The sequence below is a fragment of the Tursiops truncatus genome, chromosome 10 (genome assembly GCF_011762595.2).
Source record: "Tursiops truncatus isolate mTurTru1 chromosome 10, mTurTru1.mat.Y, whole genome shotgun sequence".
Lineage (NCBI taxonomy): Eukaryota > Metazoa > Chordata > Mammalia > Artiodactyla > Delphinidae > Tursiops > Tursiops truncatus.
In genome coordinates this window covers 102,163,808-102,177,906 of record NC_047043.1, presented here as the reverse complement: position 1 = coordinate 102,177,906, position 14,099 = coordinate 102,163,808, and the positions used below count along the sequence as shown (strand labels likewise).

General features: G+C 67.1%; 1 protein-coding gene across 3 annotated transcripts in view; it reads left to right on the top strand.

Annotated features, from left to right (window-relative positions):
• The window catches only part of PLXNA1 (plexin A1), a 44,747-nt gene extending 31,106 nt beyond the window's left edge, over nt 1-13,641 (top strand). For all 3 annotated transcript variants that reach the window (XM_033865570.2, XM_033865573.2, XM_033865571.2), the window contains 12 exons: nt 587-729; nt 1,955-2,211; nt 2,457-2,523; nt 5,775-5,921; nt 6,027-6,186; nt 6,766-6,869; nt 7,061-7,157; nt 7,419-7,609; nt 7,687-7,856; nt 9,053-9,265; nt 9,343-9,493; nt 10,486-13,641. In XM_033865570.2, coding sequence (XP_033721461.1) covers nt 587-729; nt 1,955-2,211; nt 2,457-2,523; nt 5,775-5,921; nt 6,027-6,186; nt 6,766-6,869; nt 7,061-7,157; nt 7,419-7,609; nt 7,687-7,856; nt 9,053-9,265; nt 9,343-9,493; nt 10,486-10,581 — 1,796 coding nt within the window. In that variant the 3' untranslated portion in view covers nt 10,582-13,641. The remainder of the gene's footprint in view (nt 1-586; nt 730-1,954; nt 2,212-2,456; nt 2,524-5,774; nt 5,922-6,026; nt 6,187-6,765; nt 6,870-7,060; nt 7,158-7,418; nt 7,610-7,686; nt 7,857-9,052; nt 9,266-9,342; nt 9,494-10,485) is intronic.
• The last annotated feature ends 458 nt before the right edge of the window (nt 13,642-14,099 follow it).

Here is a 14,099-nt window from a genome sequence, read left to right as displayed (position 1 = left end):
GACTGACCTGTGATGCCCGTGTCTGGCAGCGTGTGTGCGGGCCCCCAGGGCCAGCCAGGTGGAGGTGACCAGACTCCAGGCAGCAGTGCCGGGGTGGGTGGCGGGGGAGGGCCGGCTCCTGACCAGACAGCGCATCCTTGGGCTGCCGCAGGGCTCACACCTCACGGCTCAGGACTGTTCTGAAAGCAGCGGGCGGGCGTGTCAGGGGCCCCTGGCCTGAGCCGGGAGGGCTGGCTTGTTGGCACGCAGGGCTCTGCCCCTTCCCAGCCGGCCTCATCCCCGCTCGTCTCCTGTGGCTGGAGCCAGGGGGCCACGGTTGCTCTGCCCCATCGGGACGTGGAGGCCCCTTCCAGCCCCATCCCGGCACCGCCTCTGCTCTCGTCTTGGTGAATTCTGCAGCAGGTCAGGGGTGGAGGGCTCAGCCTCTGTGTCAGGACTGGGGAAACGGAGGCAGAGGAACTTCCTCAAGTTCACCCAGCTGGCGAGTAGCAGAGTCAGGGGCTGGCCCGACCCTGAGTGTGTTGGGGGAGAGTGGGGGGTGCCGCGGGGGCCGGGGCAGCTGCCGTGACACCTCGTCTGGCCGCAGCCTTTGCAGAGCTGCAGACGGACATCCACGAGCTGACCAACGACCTGGACGGTGCCGGCATCCCGTTCCTTGACTACCGCACGTACGCCATGCGGGTCCTCTTCCCCGGCATCGAGGACCACCCAGTGCTCAAGGAGATGGAGGTGGGCTGCTGGCTGGGGTTCCAGAGGCGCTGCCTCTGCGTGCGGGGGCTCCTTGGGTGCTGGGGCGGCAGGGTCCTGGGGGCGGGCTCGAGACTGCTGGGAGGGGGGCCGGGTGTGGGGGGCCTCGCCCCAGCAAACCACCCTTAGCCTGGGCTCCCCAGGGCCCAGCCCTGTTTCGTTGGGCCCCTAGCCTACCGTGTACCACCTGCAGCTCGTCCGGCCTGGCTCCTGGGTGGGCCTGGGTGCCGAGTTTCACTGGGCCAGGGGGGCTGTTGCCATGAGTGTTGGGAGGTGCGTGCGCTCAGCTGGGCTCTGCGTGGCCGACGCGGCCCCCGAGCCTGCCGAGGGGAAGCCGCCTGGCACCCACGTCCTCCTGGGCTGCCCGGTAGCTGGCCAGACGCCCAGGGCCCGCAGCTCGGAACGGGTAGGGGCTCAGCGAGTCTGCTCTGTTGCGCTCTGTGGGGGGCGTGTGCGTCGCGTCCTGCACCCCTCGGATGTTGGGGAGCCAGCCCCCTCACGTGGCTGTGTTGGTGGGACATTCCCTCTCGAGCTGCACCTCAGCGGGCCTTCCTGTCGCGCTGGCTCGGGCCCAGGACGCCCTGGGCTGCTCACTGCCTGCTTGTCTGCTGGGGTGTCTGCCATGCTGGGGGTTCCCCATCCGCCATCAGGTGTCTCTCCCGGCGTTGCCGTCTGCCGGGCCGGTCTGACTGTTCTCTTAGCTGTGACTGTGTGTCCTCTCTGGTACCTGTCACCTGTCTTGCCTGGGCTGGGAGCCTTGTGTCATGCTATGACAAGCCTCGGGGCAGATAAGAGTGGGCGGGGACCTGGAACCAGCCGTGCCTGGCATTCCATCGGCCCTTTCCCACCTCAATGCTGTGTGGCTGCAACGCGCTGCTCCCCTCTCTGGACCTGAGTGTCCTCTGTGAAGGGGGAGGGTGGTTTCTGCATTGGTGCCGGCTGGGAGGGGCTGTCGGGCACTCCCGGTGCCCGGTGGACGAGCTGGGCCACACAGAGGGTGGCTGGAGCAGGCCTCCGTTCTGCTCCCGCACGCTGCTGTGCCCCGGGCCTCTGCCTGCTGTGGCTTCTCACGCAGCTGCCAGGCCCTGTCCATTCTGCTAGGACAGTTGCAGCTCAGGGACCCGCCCTTTGTACCGGGGCCTAGACGGGCCCTCGGCCAGCGGGGGCCGGTGCTCTCTGAGGTCTGAGCAGGCCTGTGGCCCCGCAGGTGCAGGCTAACGTGGAGAAGTCTCTGACCCTGTTCGGGCAGCTGCTGACCAAGAAGCACTTCCTGCTGACCTTCATCCGCACGCTGGAGGCCCAGCGCAGCTTCTCCATGCGGGACCGCGGCAACGTGGCCTCGCTCGTCATGACGGCCCTGCAGGGCGAGATGGAGTACGCCACGGGTGTGCTCAAGCAGCTGCTGTCCGACCTCATCGAGAAGAACCTGGAAAGCAAGAACCACCCGAAGTTGTTGCTGCGGCGGTGAGTCTGCGCCCCGTGCCTGCCCCCGCGGCAGCGCGCCCACCGGCGCAGCCCAGGCGCCGCCGCTGCAGTTCCGGGGACCCACTCCGGGGCTTGCCTCGTCTGGGACCCCTCGGCGCGAGGGGACACCTGCTCTGAGGCCGAGGCCTGACCTTTGGCCCTGGGGAGGGTGGGGTGGCGAGGTGGTGGTGTGGGCGGGCCTGGCGGTAGGACTGAGGCCGCCCCTGCATGTGTTCTGTTCCCAGGACTGAGTCGGTGGCAGAGAAGATGCTAACTAACTGGTTCACCTTCCTTCTGTACAAATTCCTCAAGGTGGGTGGGCCGCGGGGGGCCCCAGGTGGGGGTGGGAGGCCAGGGGTGACTGGTGGGCTCTCAGCCGAGACACCAAGGGGCCAGGGCCTCGGCAGGACCCCCCCGGCTCGCGGCTGTCCCTTCGCGTCTTCCCTGCACCTCCTGGAGGCCGTCCTGTCCTCACTCAGCCGCCGGGGCAGAGGTGGACGCCGGGGTCCGACGTGGGTCCCGCAGCTGCACGTGACTGAGCTGGGGCGTGCGTCCGGGCTCCGGTGGGGTTCATGCAGTGCCCGTGGCCCAGACCTGAGGTCGGAGGGAGCTCCCGGGCAGGGGCGTGTGTGTGTCCAGCTCCTGGCCCTGGGCCAGCCTGAGGAGGCGCCCGGGGGCGGTGGGTCCTGTTGGCCCTGCTGTGAGGAGGCGGGCAGCTGCCTGGGCTTCCACTGTTGTTGCCCAGACAACTCCCTCTCGGGCTGGGAGAGCCCCGACCCCCAGACAGACCCTGGGGAGCCAGGCTGTTCTCGGAATGGGTACAGCCTGCAGGCCGGCTAGACGTGGGTCCAGGTGGACTTTGTCAGGGCCGTGAGCAGCTAGCTGGGTCGCCTGCATTTTAGAACTGGGAGGTCATCAGACCCAGATGTCTGTCTGGCTTCCCTTGAAAACCCCGAAGGCTTGGCAGCCGGGCCCGGTCCTCGCATGGTGGCCCCTGGTTAGCTCCACGGTGGGTGAGGGAGCGGGCCGTGGAGCCTCGTGACGCAGGCGGCCTGGGTCTGCTCTCCGTGTGGCTCTGCAGGCTCCGCTCGCTGCAGTGTCCCGAGGCGGGGATGGCGGTGGGGCTTTCCGTCCTCCATGGAGGATGTGCTGAGCCCAGCTGCTGCGGCGCAGAGTGCTCAGGACAGAGTCCTGGCTGGGCTGAGGGGCGCAGATGGGGAAAGGGGCGGGGTGTCCACAGGGGCGTGAAAGCGTGGATGGGGTGGTGAGATGTGAGCATGAGGAGGGGCAGGAGGTAGCCAGACGGGGACCAAAGGCCCTGAGGTGGGCGCGAGGTCCAGAGGGGAGGGGGTCGGGCTGGGTGGGGCTCGCCCGGTGGGTGGTGGCCCAGTGATGCCCAGAGTACGACGACGTTGTTGTCGTGTAGGACAGGTGGCAGTAACAGAGCTGTGCCTTTCCTGTAAAGCGCACCTGTTTGCAGACCGCGTGACTTGGTCACGTGCTCATTAAGTCGTCTCTGGGAACCTGGAGGAGGGGGTTCAGAGGAGGCCCGCTTTCTTTGAAAAAAGAAGTTTAAAAGAAATTTTTTTACGAGAATTTTTTTTAAGTCATTGTTGAATTTGTTACAGAATTGTTTCTGTTTTGGTTTTTTGGCCTTGGGGCATGCGGGATCTTAGCTCCCCGACCAGGGATCGAACCCGCACCCCCTGCACTGGAAGGTGAAGTCTTAACCACTGGACCGCCAGGGAAGTCCCAAGAGAATGTTGAACTTTCCTGTCATTTACAGCTCTCGTGCTACGCCGAGGAATGTTTTCCGTTAGTATATGGTGTGAGGCAGGGATCTCACTCGATTTTCTTTCCCGATTGGAGAAGGGCTTGTTCTAACGTTTATCGAACAGCCTGTCCTCGTGTCACCTTTTCACTTGGAGACTCACTGGAAGTCTCTGCACATCTCTTCCGGCTGGGCCTGAGAGTCACCGAGGTCGCCCTCCTCCCTGTGCAGGAAGTGGGCCCAGCAGGGAAGGGCCGGGTTCTGGGCCTTCCCAGTCTCAGAGCTTTCTGCTCCCTGGTTCCTGCTTCCCGGCATCTGGGCAGGCCTGTGGGAGTGGGTCAGAGCCTGCCAGCCAGGCTGGGAGTGAACACCCTGCTCAGCCTGCATGTTCTGTAAGGACGCTTGGCTTTTAAGGACCAGCTGCTTTAGCGGTAGATTGTCTGGGTTCGAATCCTGGCTTCTCGTGATGTGCTGTGTAACCTCACCCTCTGACCTCCTGAGGTGCCCCTTTTCTTCTGAGAGGAGTAAGTGTCGTGGCGTCTGCAGGGAGAGGCAGCTGTTAACGGCTGGGCCTCTGTCCTAGCTGATGTAATGCAGCCAAGTTTGCAGATGAAACGATTTCAGAGATGGGCGTGTTGCTGGAGGGTCTCCGGATGACCTGCGCTCACTGCCACTCCCTGGCAGCTGTCTCTTTCATCACCGCAGATGCTAACGAGCTGCCTGGAGCATCTGGTTCCGGGCAGAGCCACTCTTGGTGGGCCAGGGAGCAGGCCGGCAGCTGCCTGCTAGGGCCACACTCACTCCCAGCTCCGTTGGGGGGGCCGAGACGCGAGGGGCCTGTGTCCGGCTGAGGTGGGGACTCAGCTGTGCAGGGCACGCAGCAGCTTGGTCACTGCAGTCGGGGCAGCCCTCTGGCGGGGGCGGGACGGGAGCCCTCCTTCCGCAGCTGTTTGTTAACGGCGTTTGTTGTCCAGCAGCGTCCGTAGAGCCCCCCACGCGCCCGCTCCGTGCTGGGCACTGGGGATGTAGCGGGCGGGGCCAGGCACGCCCTGGGCTGTGGCAGGCAGCTTCCACTCCAGAGGGGAAATGGCAGGGAAGCAAACAAGACCATCGAAGAGGGCTGGCTCTGTGTGATGGCAGTGAGGGCCAGCGGGCTCGGCCCAGGGCCCGGGAGAGCCTTTCTGACAAAGGGATGTCGGGTGGGGTCTGGAAGGGGCAGTGAAGACCCGAGGGGGAGAGTTCTGGTTGTAGGGGGAGCAGGTGCAAAGGCCCTGAGGTGGGGACACGCCCAGTGGCTGCAGTGGGGGCGGGAGGCGGCACGTGGTCGGAGATGGGCAGCGCAGACCTTCCCCGAGTGCCCGGACAGCCGCCCTGCCAGCCTCCTGCCCTGGGTTGGTGCGTTTGCACCTGTGAGTGCGTCGGCCACGTGCTCTGGAGGGAGGGGCGGCCCTCTCCTGCAGGCGAGTCCTAGCTGAGGGGGCCCCCCATCTGATAGATGATGGTCGCACCCGTTGTAGTCCCCTGGGCCGTGGGGGCGGCACCGGAGCCTGCGCCTCAACCACATGCAACACTGGCTGCTTTGGGCAGAGTGGCGCCGGGGCCGTGGTCCTGCCGAGGCCTGAAGCGGGCGAGGCTTCAGCCGGGGTTGACTGGCCTTGGTCCTCCCCGCTTGGCCCCTTTGCTGAGGTCGTTTTCCGGGATTTTCATGCCCGTCTCCGCGGGGTGGGGGGGGGGGGGGGGCCGGGGCAGCGGCTGGGGCGGAGCCTGACGCCGCCCGTCCGCCCGCCCACAGGAGTGCGCCGGGGAGCCGCTCTTCCTGCTGTTCTGCGCCATCAAGCAGCAGATGGAGAAGGGCCCCATCGACGCCATCACGGGCGAGGCGCGCTACTCCCTGAGCGAGGACAAGCTCATCCGCCAGCAGATCGACTACAAGACGCTGGTGAGCGCCGCCCGCCCGCCAGGGAGGGGGAGGGGGCTGACTGGTGAGCGCCGCCCACCCGCCAGGGAGGGGGAGGGGGCTGACGCCCTGCGTTCCCACCTCCAGACCCTGAACTGCGTGAACCCCGAGAATGAGAACGCGCCTGAGGTGCCGGTTAAGGGGCTGAACTGCGACACGGTGACGCAGGTCAAGGAGAAGCTGCTGGACGCCGTGTACAAGGGCGTGCCCTACTCCCAGCGGCCCAAGGCCGGGGACATGGACCTGGGTGAGCCCGGCAGGGGCTCTGTCGCGTCGTCCAAGCACTGGGTGCTGGCCCGGAGGGTTGGAGGGAAGGGGTGCGTGACACAGGCTGGGTCTGTAGGCTGCTCCCCGGGGTGGTGGAAGCAGGGTGGCACTGAGAGGAGTGCGCCCCGGCTTGTGGGGGCAGGGGTGGGGTCCCCGTGTGCTCTAGGAAGCAGGTGGGCCCTTGGAGCTGGGTGGGGGCTCTCAAGATGGCTCACGAGCAGGGCATGGGCAGGGGCACCTGCTAAGTGGGAAGGGCCTGGGGAGCAGAGCCGGGCTGGACCGGGCTGGTCCCTTGGTGGGTGAGGCTGGGGCCACGATGGAGGGAGGCCTTGAGTGCCAGGCTAGGAGCTCCGGAAGGCTGGGCTGCCCAGGGTTGGGCGGGCGGGGGGCTGCCAGAGGGGCTGGGCAGCAGCAGGGGTGCGGGGCTTCTGCTCTGGGCTGGGCCTGTCCCTCTGCTGCCCAGCCTTCACTCAGGGCCCCTGGGACCCTGCCCCCTGGACCTGTCCTGATGGAGGGCGCAAGGAGCAGGGCAGCACTCCAGCGTTCCCCTCCCCCGCAGAGTGGCGTCAGGGCCGCATGGCCCGCATCATCCTGCAGGATGAGGACGTCACCACCAAGATCGATAACGACTGGAAGAGGCTGAACACGCTGGCGCACTACCAGGTGACCCCCAACCTGCGGCCACGGCTCGGGCCCCTCTCTGCACGACGGGGCTCTGGGCTGGGGGCCACGCTCCAGGAGGAGAGGGCACGGTCACACGTGGGGGTCGCCCAGGGTTGGGGGGCAGGCTGAGGCCCAGGTGAGAGACCAGCCGCAGGTGGTGGGTCACGCGTCACCCGGCCCTCTGCCCGTAGGTGACGGATGGGTCCTCGGTGGCCCTGGTGCCCAAGCAGACGTCTGCCTACAATATCTCCAACTCGTCCACCTTCACCAAGTCCCTCAGCAGATACGGTGAGCGCCGGCGGGGGCAACGGGCAGACCACCGACCTGGACAGAATGCCGCTCTGGGCGCCGCTGCGGCAGCCTGGGACGGCTTGGTTACAGCCTGTCCCGGGGACCCTCGGCCTTTCCCCGGGCAGCACCGTCCCCAGAAACCCAGGGAGGTGGGGGCGGACGACCCCAGCTGTCGGGGGGGAGCCGCCTGCCCAGCAACCTGGTGCCGGGCGGGCGGGGGGGGGCGGGACGCAGCAGCTGACGGCACGGTGCCCGCAGAGAGCATGCTGCGCACCGCCAGCAGCCCCGACAGCCTGCGCTCGCGCACGCCCATGATCACGCCCGACCTGGAGAGCGGCACCAAGCTGTGGCACCTGGTCAAGAACCACGACCACCTGGACCAGCGAGAGGGCGACCGGGGCAGCAAGATGGTCTCCGAGATCTACCTGACGCGGCTGCTGGCCACCAAGGTGGGCGGAGGGAGGGGGCCCGGGCGGGCCTCACGGGGCCGGGGCAGCCGCTGGAGCTGTGCGCCGCCCCCCCACAGGGCACGCTGCAGAAGTTCGTGGACGACCTCTTCGAGACCATCTTCAGCACGGCGCACCGGGGCTCGGCCCTGCCGCTGGCCATCAAGTACATGTTCGACTTCCTGGACGAGCAGGCCGACCAGCACCAGATCCACGACGCGGACGTGCGCCACACCTGGAAGAGCAACTGGTACCGGCCTGGGGTGGGGGCGGGGCGGGGGCGGGGCCGAGGTCCCCGCTGGAGCAGGAAGCCTGGGACCTGGGGGCAGCCCGGCTCGGCTGGGGGCTGCAGTGCCAGGAGGCTGGTCCCTCTCCGTCTGGGCCTCTCTGACTCAGCCGTCGGGGGCATCCGCTGACCCACCTGTGGGACCGGATGTGGGTGGGGGGGGTGTGTGCGCACGTGTATCTGTGCGTGTCTCTGGGCGTGCGCGGCTGCGTGCAGGTGTGTAGGCTTCTGCGTGAGAAACGGGCTCAGTGGGACAGGCCCATCCCATGCTGGCTACAGCGACGAGGGTGACAGTGACAGCAAACGCTCCTGGGGCTCTCAGTCCCGTCGCCCCCTCGCTGCCGGTCTGGCTTTTGCCTCCAGAGCTGCCCGGGTCCCTGGCAGGGCCTGCCTGGTCCTCACAAGTTTTGTGCCTCTGGCCTCTTCCTCCCCGTGACCCGACTCCTCCCTGTACACTGCTGCCCCCCCAGCCTGGGATGAGCCCAGGTCCTCTCCAAGCGAACCCACCCTGGGCCTCAGCTCCACCTGCGCTGCCCGTGGCCCTTGAGGGGGTCCACCGGCCACCAAGGGAGGCAGTGTAGGTCAGCACTGTCCAGGGGACCTTTCTGGGATGGTAGAAAGTTCTGGGTTGGTGCCACGCACGTGGCCACGTGTGACTAGGGGTATCTGACGTAACTGGTGCAGTCGAGCCCCTGAATCTTTAACTTTATTTAAGTTTAAACAGTGACACGTGGTCAGAGGCTGTCGCTGGCCCAGCTGAGGGTGGTCGTAGAGGTGGCCTTCTGGTCGGGGTCAGCTGTAGTGGGGCTGCGTCTGCTGGCCCCCTTCCCGGTCTTGTCACCAAGACTCGAGGGGAGCCGGCCCAGCCGTGAGCAGGCACTCAGGCCTGGAGGACTGCAGCCGGGCACAGTGGGTGCCCAAGGGCGAGAGAGCCTGTGGGTGTGCACACCCTCCCCTGGGCCCGTGGGGAGGGGCTGGCCAGCAGGAGCAGCCCTCGCTCACGGCCCAGCTCTCTGGGCCTGTCTCCCCGGCTGCATGGAAATCCACGGTCACCGTGAAGGCCAGAGCCGGGAGGACGGTGAGGCCACAGGTCAGCCCCCGCTCCCCGCCGGCCCGAGGGCCGCTGAGGCCCGTCCGACCGTGCGCCCGCCTGCCCGCAGCCTGCCCCTGCGCTTCTGGGTGAACGTGATCAAGAACCCGCAGTTCGTCTTCGACATCCACAAGAGCAGTATCACGGACGCCTGCCTGTCGGTGGTGGCCCAGACCTTCATGGACTCCTGCTCGACGTCCGAGCACAAGCTGGGCAAGGACTCGCCCTCCAACAAGCTGCTCTACGCCAAGGACATCCCCAACTACAAGAGCTGGGTGGAGAGGTGGGGGCGCGGGCCCGGGGCTGGGCGGGGGAGGGGCCGGGACCCAGCTCACGCGCCCGCCCGCCCGCCTGCCGCAGGTACTACGCGGACATCGCCAAGATGCCCGCCATCAGCGACCAGGACATGAGCGCGTACCTGGCTGAACAGTCGCGGCTGCATCTGAGCCAGTTCAACAGCATGAGTGCCCTGCACGAGATCTACTCCTACATCAGCAAGTACAAGGACGAGGTAAGCTCGCCAGCCTCACCGAGCGTGCTCCCGCCCCGGCCCGGGCTGCCTGATGGGTCTGGGCGCGTCTCCAGGGCAGGGCACGGGCCATCCTCGACCCTCGGCTCCCGATCTGCTTCTGGAGCCGGGCGCGTGCGGAGCTGGGCCTCCCTGAGACGTCAGGACAGACGACTGACTCGTGGGCTGCACTGGATGGACAGAGCGCAGGGCCGGAGGGGCAGGGCGGGCCCGGCCAGAGCCCAGGCCCTGAGGCCAGAGCAGGCCGGATGCAGAACGGCAGAGGCCGTGCGGGGCTGAATCAGAATGTCCTGGGAGGAGGGGGAGGCGGGGCCGTCGCCGGGTGTGCAGGCTGTAGGGTCTTGGGCTGCTCCCGAGGGAGACGGCCTTTGGGGTTCAGAGACGGAGCCTGACTGCTGGGTGCGGGGAGCGGGGGAGCAGGGGCTGTGGCCGGGCTGCCCGGCTGCAGGGACCACGTCAGGAGCTGGAGGGCTCAGGCGCCAGCTCCAACTTTTGTGTGGGTTTGAGAGGATGGGGCGGTGAGCGCAGGAGGCCTGGCGGCAGGTCAGAGCATGGGGGTGGCGGGCTGCGGTTCTTCCCGAGGGGCTGTGCTGTGAGGGGTGCAGAGACGCGGGGCGATGGGGCTGTGGAGGGAGACGGCAGCTCGGCCACGTGCTGGGGGCTGACTGGCCGCCGCGGGAGACGGGTGTGAGCACAGAGCCCAGCAGGACCCGCGGGTGCAGGGGGCAGGCCCTGGGGCTCGGGGGCCTGGAGGGCCGGCAGGGACCTGAGCCCTGTTCGGGTAGTTTTGGGGGATGAGGGGCGGATGGGGACCCCGGGGTCGCGGGGTCTGGGGGTCCCGGCTCCAGGCCCAGGTCCCTCAGCTGAGAGTGGGTGGGACAAAGTGGCCTCAGCCTGGAGCCCACTCTGGACACAGCCAATGTGTGCTACCCCGAGCCCCGGACAGGCCTGATGCCCCCCTCCCACCTCCACAGATCCTGACGGCCCTGGAGAAGGACGAGCAGGCACGGCGGCAGCGGCTCCGGAGCAAGTTGGAGCAGGTGGTGGACACCATGGCCCTGAGCAGCTGAGCCATCGGCCATGACTGCCTGGCCAGCAGGAGAGTGAGAGGGCCCTCGGGGGCGGCCCTGTGCAGCAGCCGGAGCTGGGAGGTCCACGGAGGCAGCCTCGCCCCAACCATACCAGGTGCCCTGCGCTGGGGGCCGGGTGTGCAGTCCTGGCCCCCCTCGCCGCCCCTGTCCCCTTCCCGCCTGCGGGGATCCCGGTTCTTAATTGGTGTTGGTGAGACGGTGCCCTGCAGCACCTTCCACGCCCAGAGCTGCTCGCCGTGGGGCTGGGGAACCCAGGTGTGGCCGGGGGCCTTCTCAGGACAGTGGGTGACTGCTGCTGAGGCCCCGGGGGTGAGGCAGGAGTTCTCCTATAGGGAGAGGTTGGGCTGCCGAGGCCAGGAGGGCCAGGCCCAGGGGCTGGGAGGGGGTCAGCTGTGCCCGGCTCCCTAGGCAGAGTCTGAGGGCTGGGGCGTGGCTGGCGGCCGGGCGGGGAGGCTGAATGCCCAGGGCCCAGCCACAGCGAGCTGAAGTCGGTCCAGGCGTCACCACCCACCTGCCACGTTCCGGCAACACCACACGCACCAGTGCACCGCCGCCACCATCCTCCGATTCACCGCGTGCTCTCCGCGGCCGAGGCCAGAGCGCCACGTCGACCTCGCCCAGAGAGAGGCCCCCGGCTCCCTCCCATGGAGGGGCTGCAGGACGGCTCCACGCGGGGCCCAAGTGACTTCCAGAAGGACTCGGATCCCGTTCCGTCCTCAGGGCTGTTCCTCTGGGAGCCGCTGGGGCCTGGGGCTCCGGGTCATGCGTGCACGTTCCCTTATTTATTCCCCCCACCGCGCCCGCCCCCGTCCCGGCCTGAGCTCTCGGCTGTGGAGGTCCCGGGAGCAGCCCCGAGCACCCTCCTCCCCCCTCCCCGGCCCCCACCCGCCTCCCAGCGGCGTCAGTCTGGCCCCTCAGCAGCGTGCTGGTCCCTCGGAGTGGAGGGATATCTGGGGCTGTTGCTCGTCTTTTAGGGGAGCAAGGGGGTCCTGCTGTGCTCTGCTTGGGCAGCGGGGCCACGGGGGCCTCGGACCACACCCCCTGGCCTGGCCGGGAGCAGGACGCAGTGACCTGGGGGCCTGCAGAGCCGGTCTGCCCGTCCTGCTCTCAGCGAGCAAAACAGCGCGTTTTTAATTAAAAAATCTGTACATATATATCCATATATATATATACATATATATGTGGTTCTAGCCTGTCTCCAGCCCCAGTGGGGTCCTGTATAGTTACCTGGAGGAGGAGAAATTTTACACTTTAGAATAAGAGAATTAAGGTAGCGAGAAAGCAATACCAAATGGTCGTGGAGAACGTGGCCAGAGCTTCCCCGCTGCAGCACCCCCGAGGCCTCCGCCCTCGACCTGCGGGTCGTCCTGTTTTCGTTTTGACGTGAGAAGGAGAGGACTTCTCGGGCCGAGAGCTTCCCGGACGCGGGCCGTGGATTCCTGCATGACTGTGCTAGCGTTTAGTCTGACTTGATCTTTTTAAAACTGCAAGTGTTGAATACTAGAGGTGGTTAGGCCCTTTTTTCATGTTTTCTAATTAATCAGTCACTTGTGAAGGCAGTGGCCTGTTCCCTTTTCAATTCACTTTTTCGACGGTACTACAGATTCCCGCGGACTTTAAGGGACAGTTAGCTGTGGCCGGCCCCACGCCCCCGGCCGCCCGTCTTGGGTACCCCCCCCAAGCCGCGTGAGCCAGACCGCACACCTCCGTCAGCTGAGGAGCTGCTCCCTCGCGGGAGGAGGGGTGAAATCCGCCCCCTCCTGACTCAGGAAGCTCCTGGAACCGGGGTGCAGGGGGCCCTGGGCCCCGTGGGCACTGAGCAGGGCTCGGGCCCCCCGCGTGGCGGGTGTCCAGCAGGAGCTCAGGCCGGGCGGGCGCTGGCCGGGGCCGGGTTCCGTCCGGGTGCGGGTCTCGCTCCCCCCGAGTCTTCCCTGAAGCTGCTTCTGATCGAAGCCCCCGTTCTTCCAGCCCCGCTCGGGTCAGGGGGCTCCTCGGCCGCTGCGCCGCCGTCTTCAGAACCCAGTCCCAGCCCCCCTTCCTCGGGCCTCCCCGGCCCCGTGCTTGCCCCACGGGCGGCGGGCTGGGCGGTGGTGACGCAGGAGGGGAGCCGGCCCTGCGGGCGCGAGGCCTCATGGAGTGCGTGCGCAAGCACTTTAGCGCTGTCTGTTTACACACGAGCCGATCGCTGACCTACGCCTGCAGCCCACCCCGCAGCACGGCCGCACCTTCCTCTCCCGGGGCTGGACTCGGGCCAAGTCCTCCTCCTGGCTCGTCTCCAGGGTCCTGCTGGCTCCACCGCGCCTTCGGCACTGGGCCCAGGCGCCTGCCGTCACATCCCCGTCCTCCTGCCGGGCACTCGGACCCCAAGCTCCGGCTCTGGCCTGAGGGTGGCTGGAGTGTGGCATGGGAGCGCTGCTCTGTGCAGGTGGGTGGCCCCCAAGGCCCCTCTGCAGCCCCAGGGCCGGGGCTCTGGACTGTGGTGTGGGGCGGTGTGCCAGGATGCCTGCCCGCCCCGACACTGCTGCTACTGCCCGCCGCCCCGGGCCCCCTCCCGCCCTCGCTCACACGCGTCTCAGGAGCGCCAGGGACAGCTCGGCCTCGGTCGGGAGCCTGGCCTCTCCATATACCTCGAGCTTGCCCGCACTCCCCGACCCGGGCCCCAGGCCCCAGGCCCACGGGAGAGGTCCCCCCGCCCTCCCCGCTTTGCCCTTGCTGAGCGAGCCCCGCCTGGCTCTGCCGCCAGTGCTGGAGCTGAGGGCTCACGCCGTTGGTGCTACACAAGCTAGAATAGATATATTTAGAGAGAGAGAGATATTTTTAAGACGAAGCCCACGATTAGCTGTCCTTTGACGCCGCAAACCCCACCCAAAAGAAGAGCGATCGCTCGGCAGCCTGAGCGGCCCCTCTGCCGCTGCCTCTCCCGGGGGCGGCGTGGCTCGCAGGCTGTGTAAATACACGGCCGTTTCCTAGTTTACTGTCTCAGATTTAGTACTTGTAAAGACACACACATTAAGGAGAGAATAAACATTTTTGCTAAAACTCGTGGCTCTGGGCTCTCCTTACTCAGCGGTGGGGGAGGGGGAGGGTCCTGGGCTGGGGCCACGCGGCCAGCAGAGCTGCAGGCACAGCCGCCCCCCCCACCTCGGCGGCAGCATTGCCCGAGATGCCGGGACTCCTGGCCTCAGGGCGTGGCCAGTGCAGCAGGGCCTCCCCAGGACCTGGCATCACAGAGCTCCTGTGCTCCGGGCCCCTGGACCACCGGGGAACCATCAGCTGAGACTGAAAACACAGGGCCCGAGCCCCACCCAGGGGGTCCTGTTGACCTGGGCCCACACAGTGTTCTCAGCTCCCCTGGGTGTTCTGCCTCGGCTCAGAGCAGTCGGTCCCTGGAGACCGTGTTAAAGTCCAGAGGGCCTGGGGAAGCCTGGACATTGGCCTGGGTCCCCACCCTGAGCAGCAGCGTTGGAGCTGCGCGTGCCAGATTTTCTCAGCTAGGA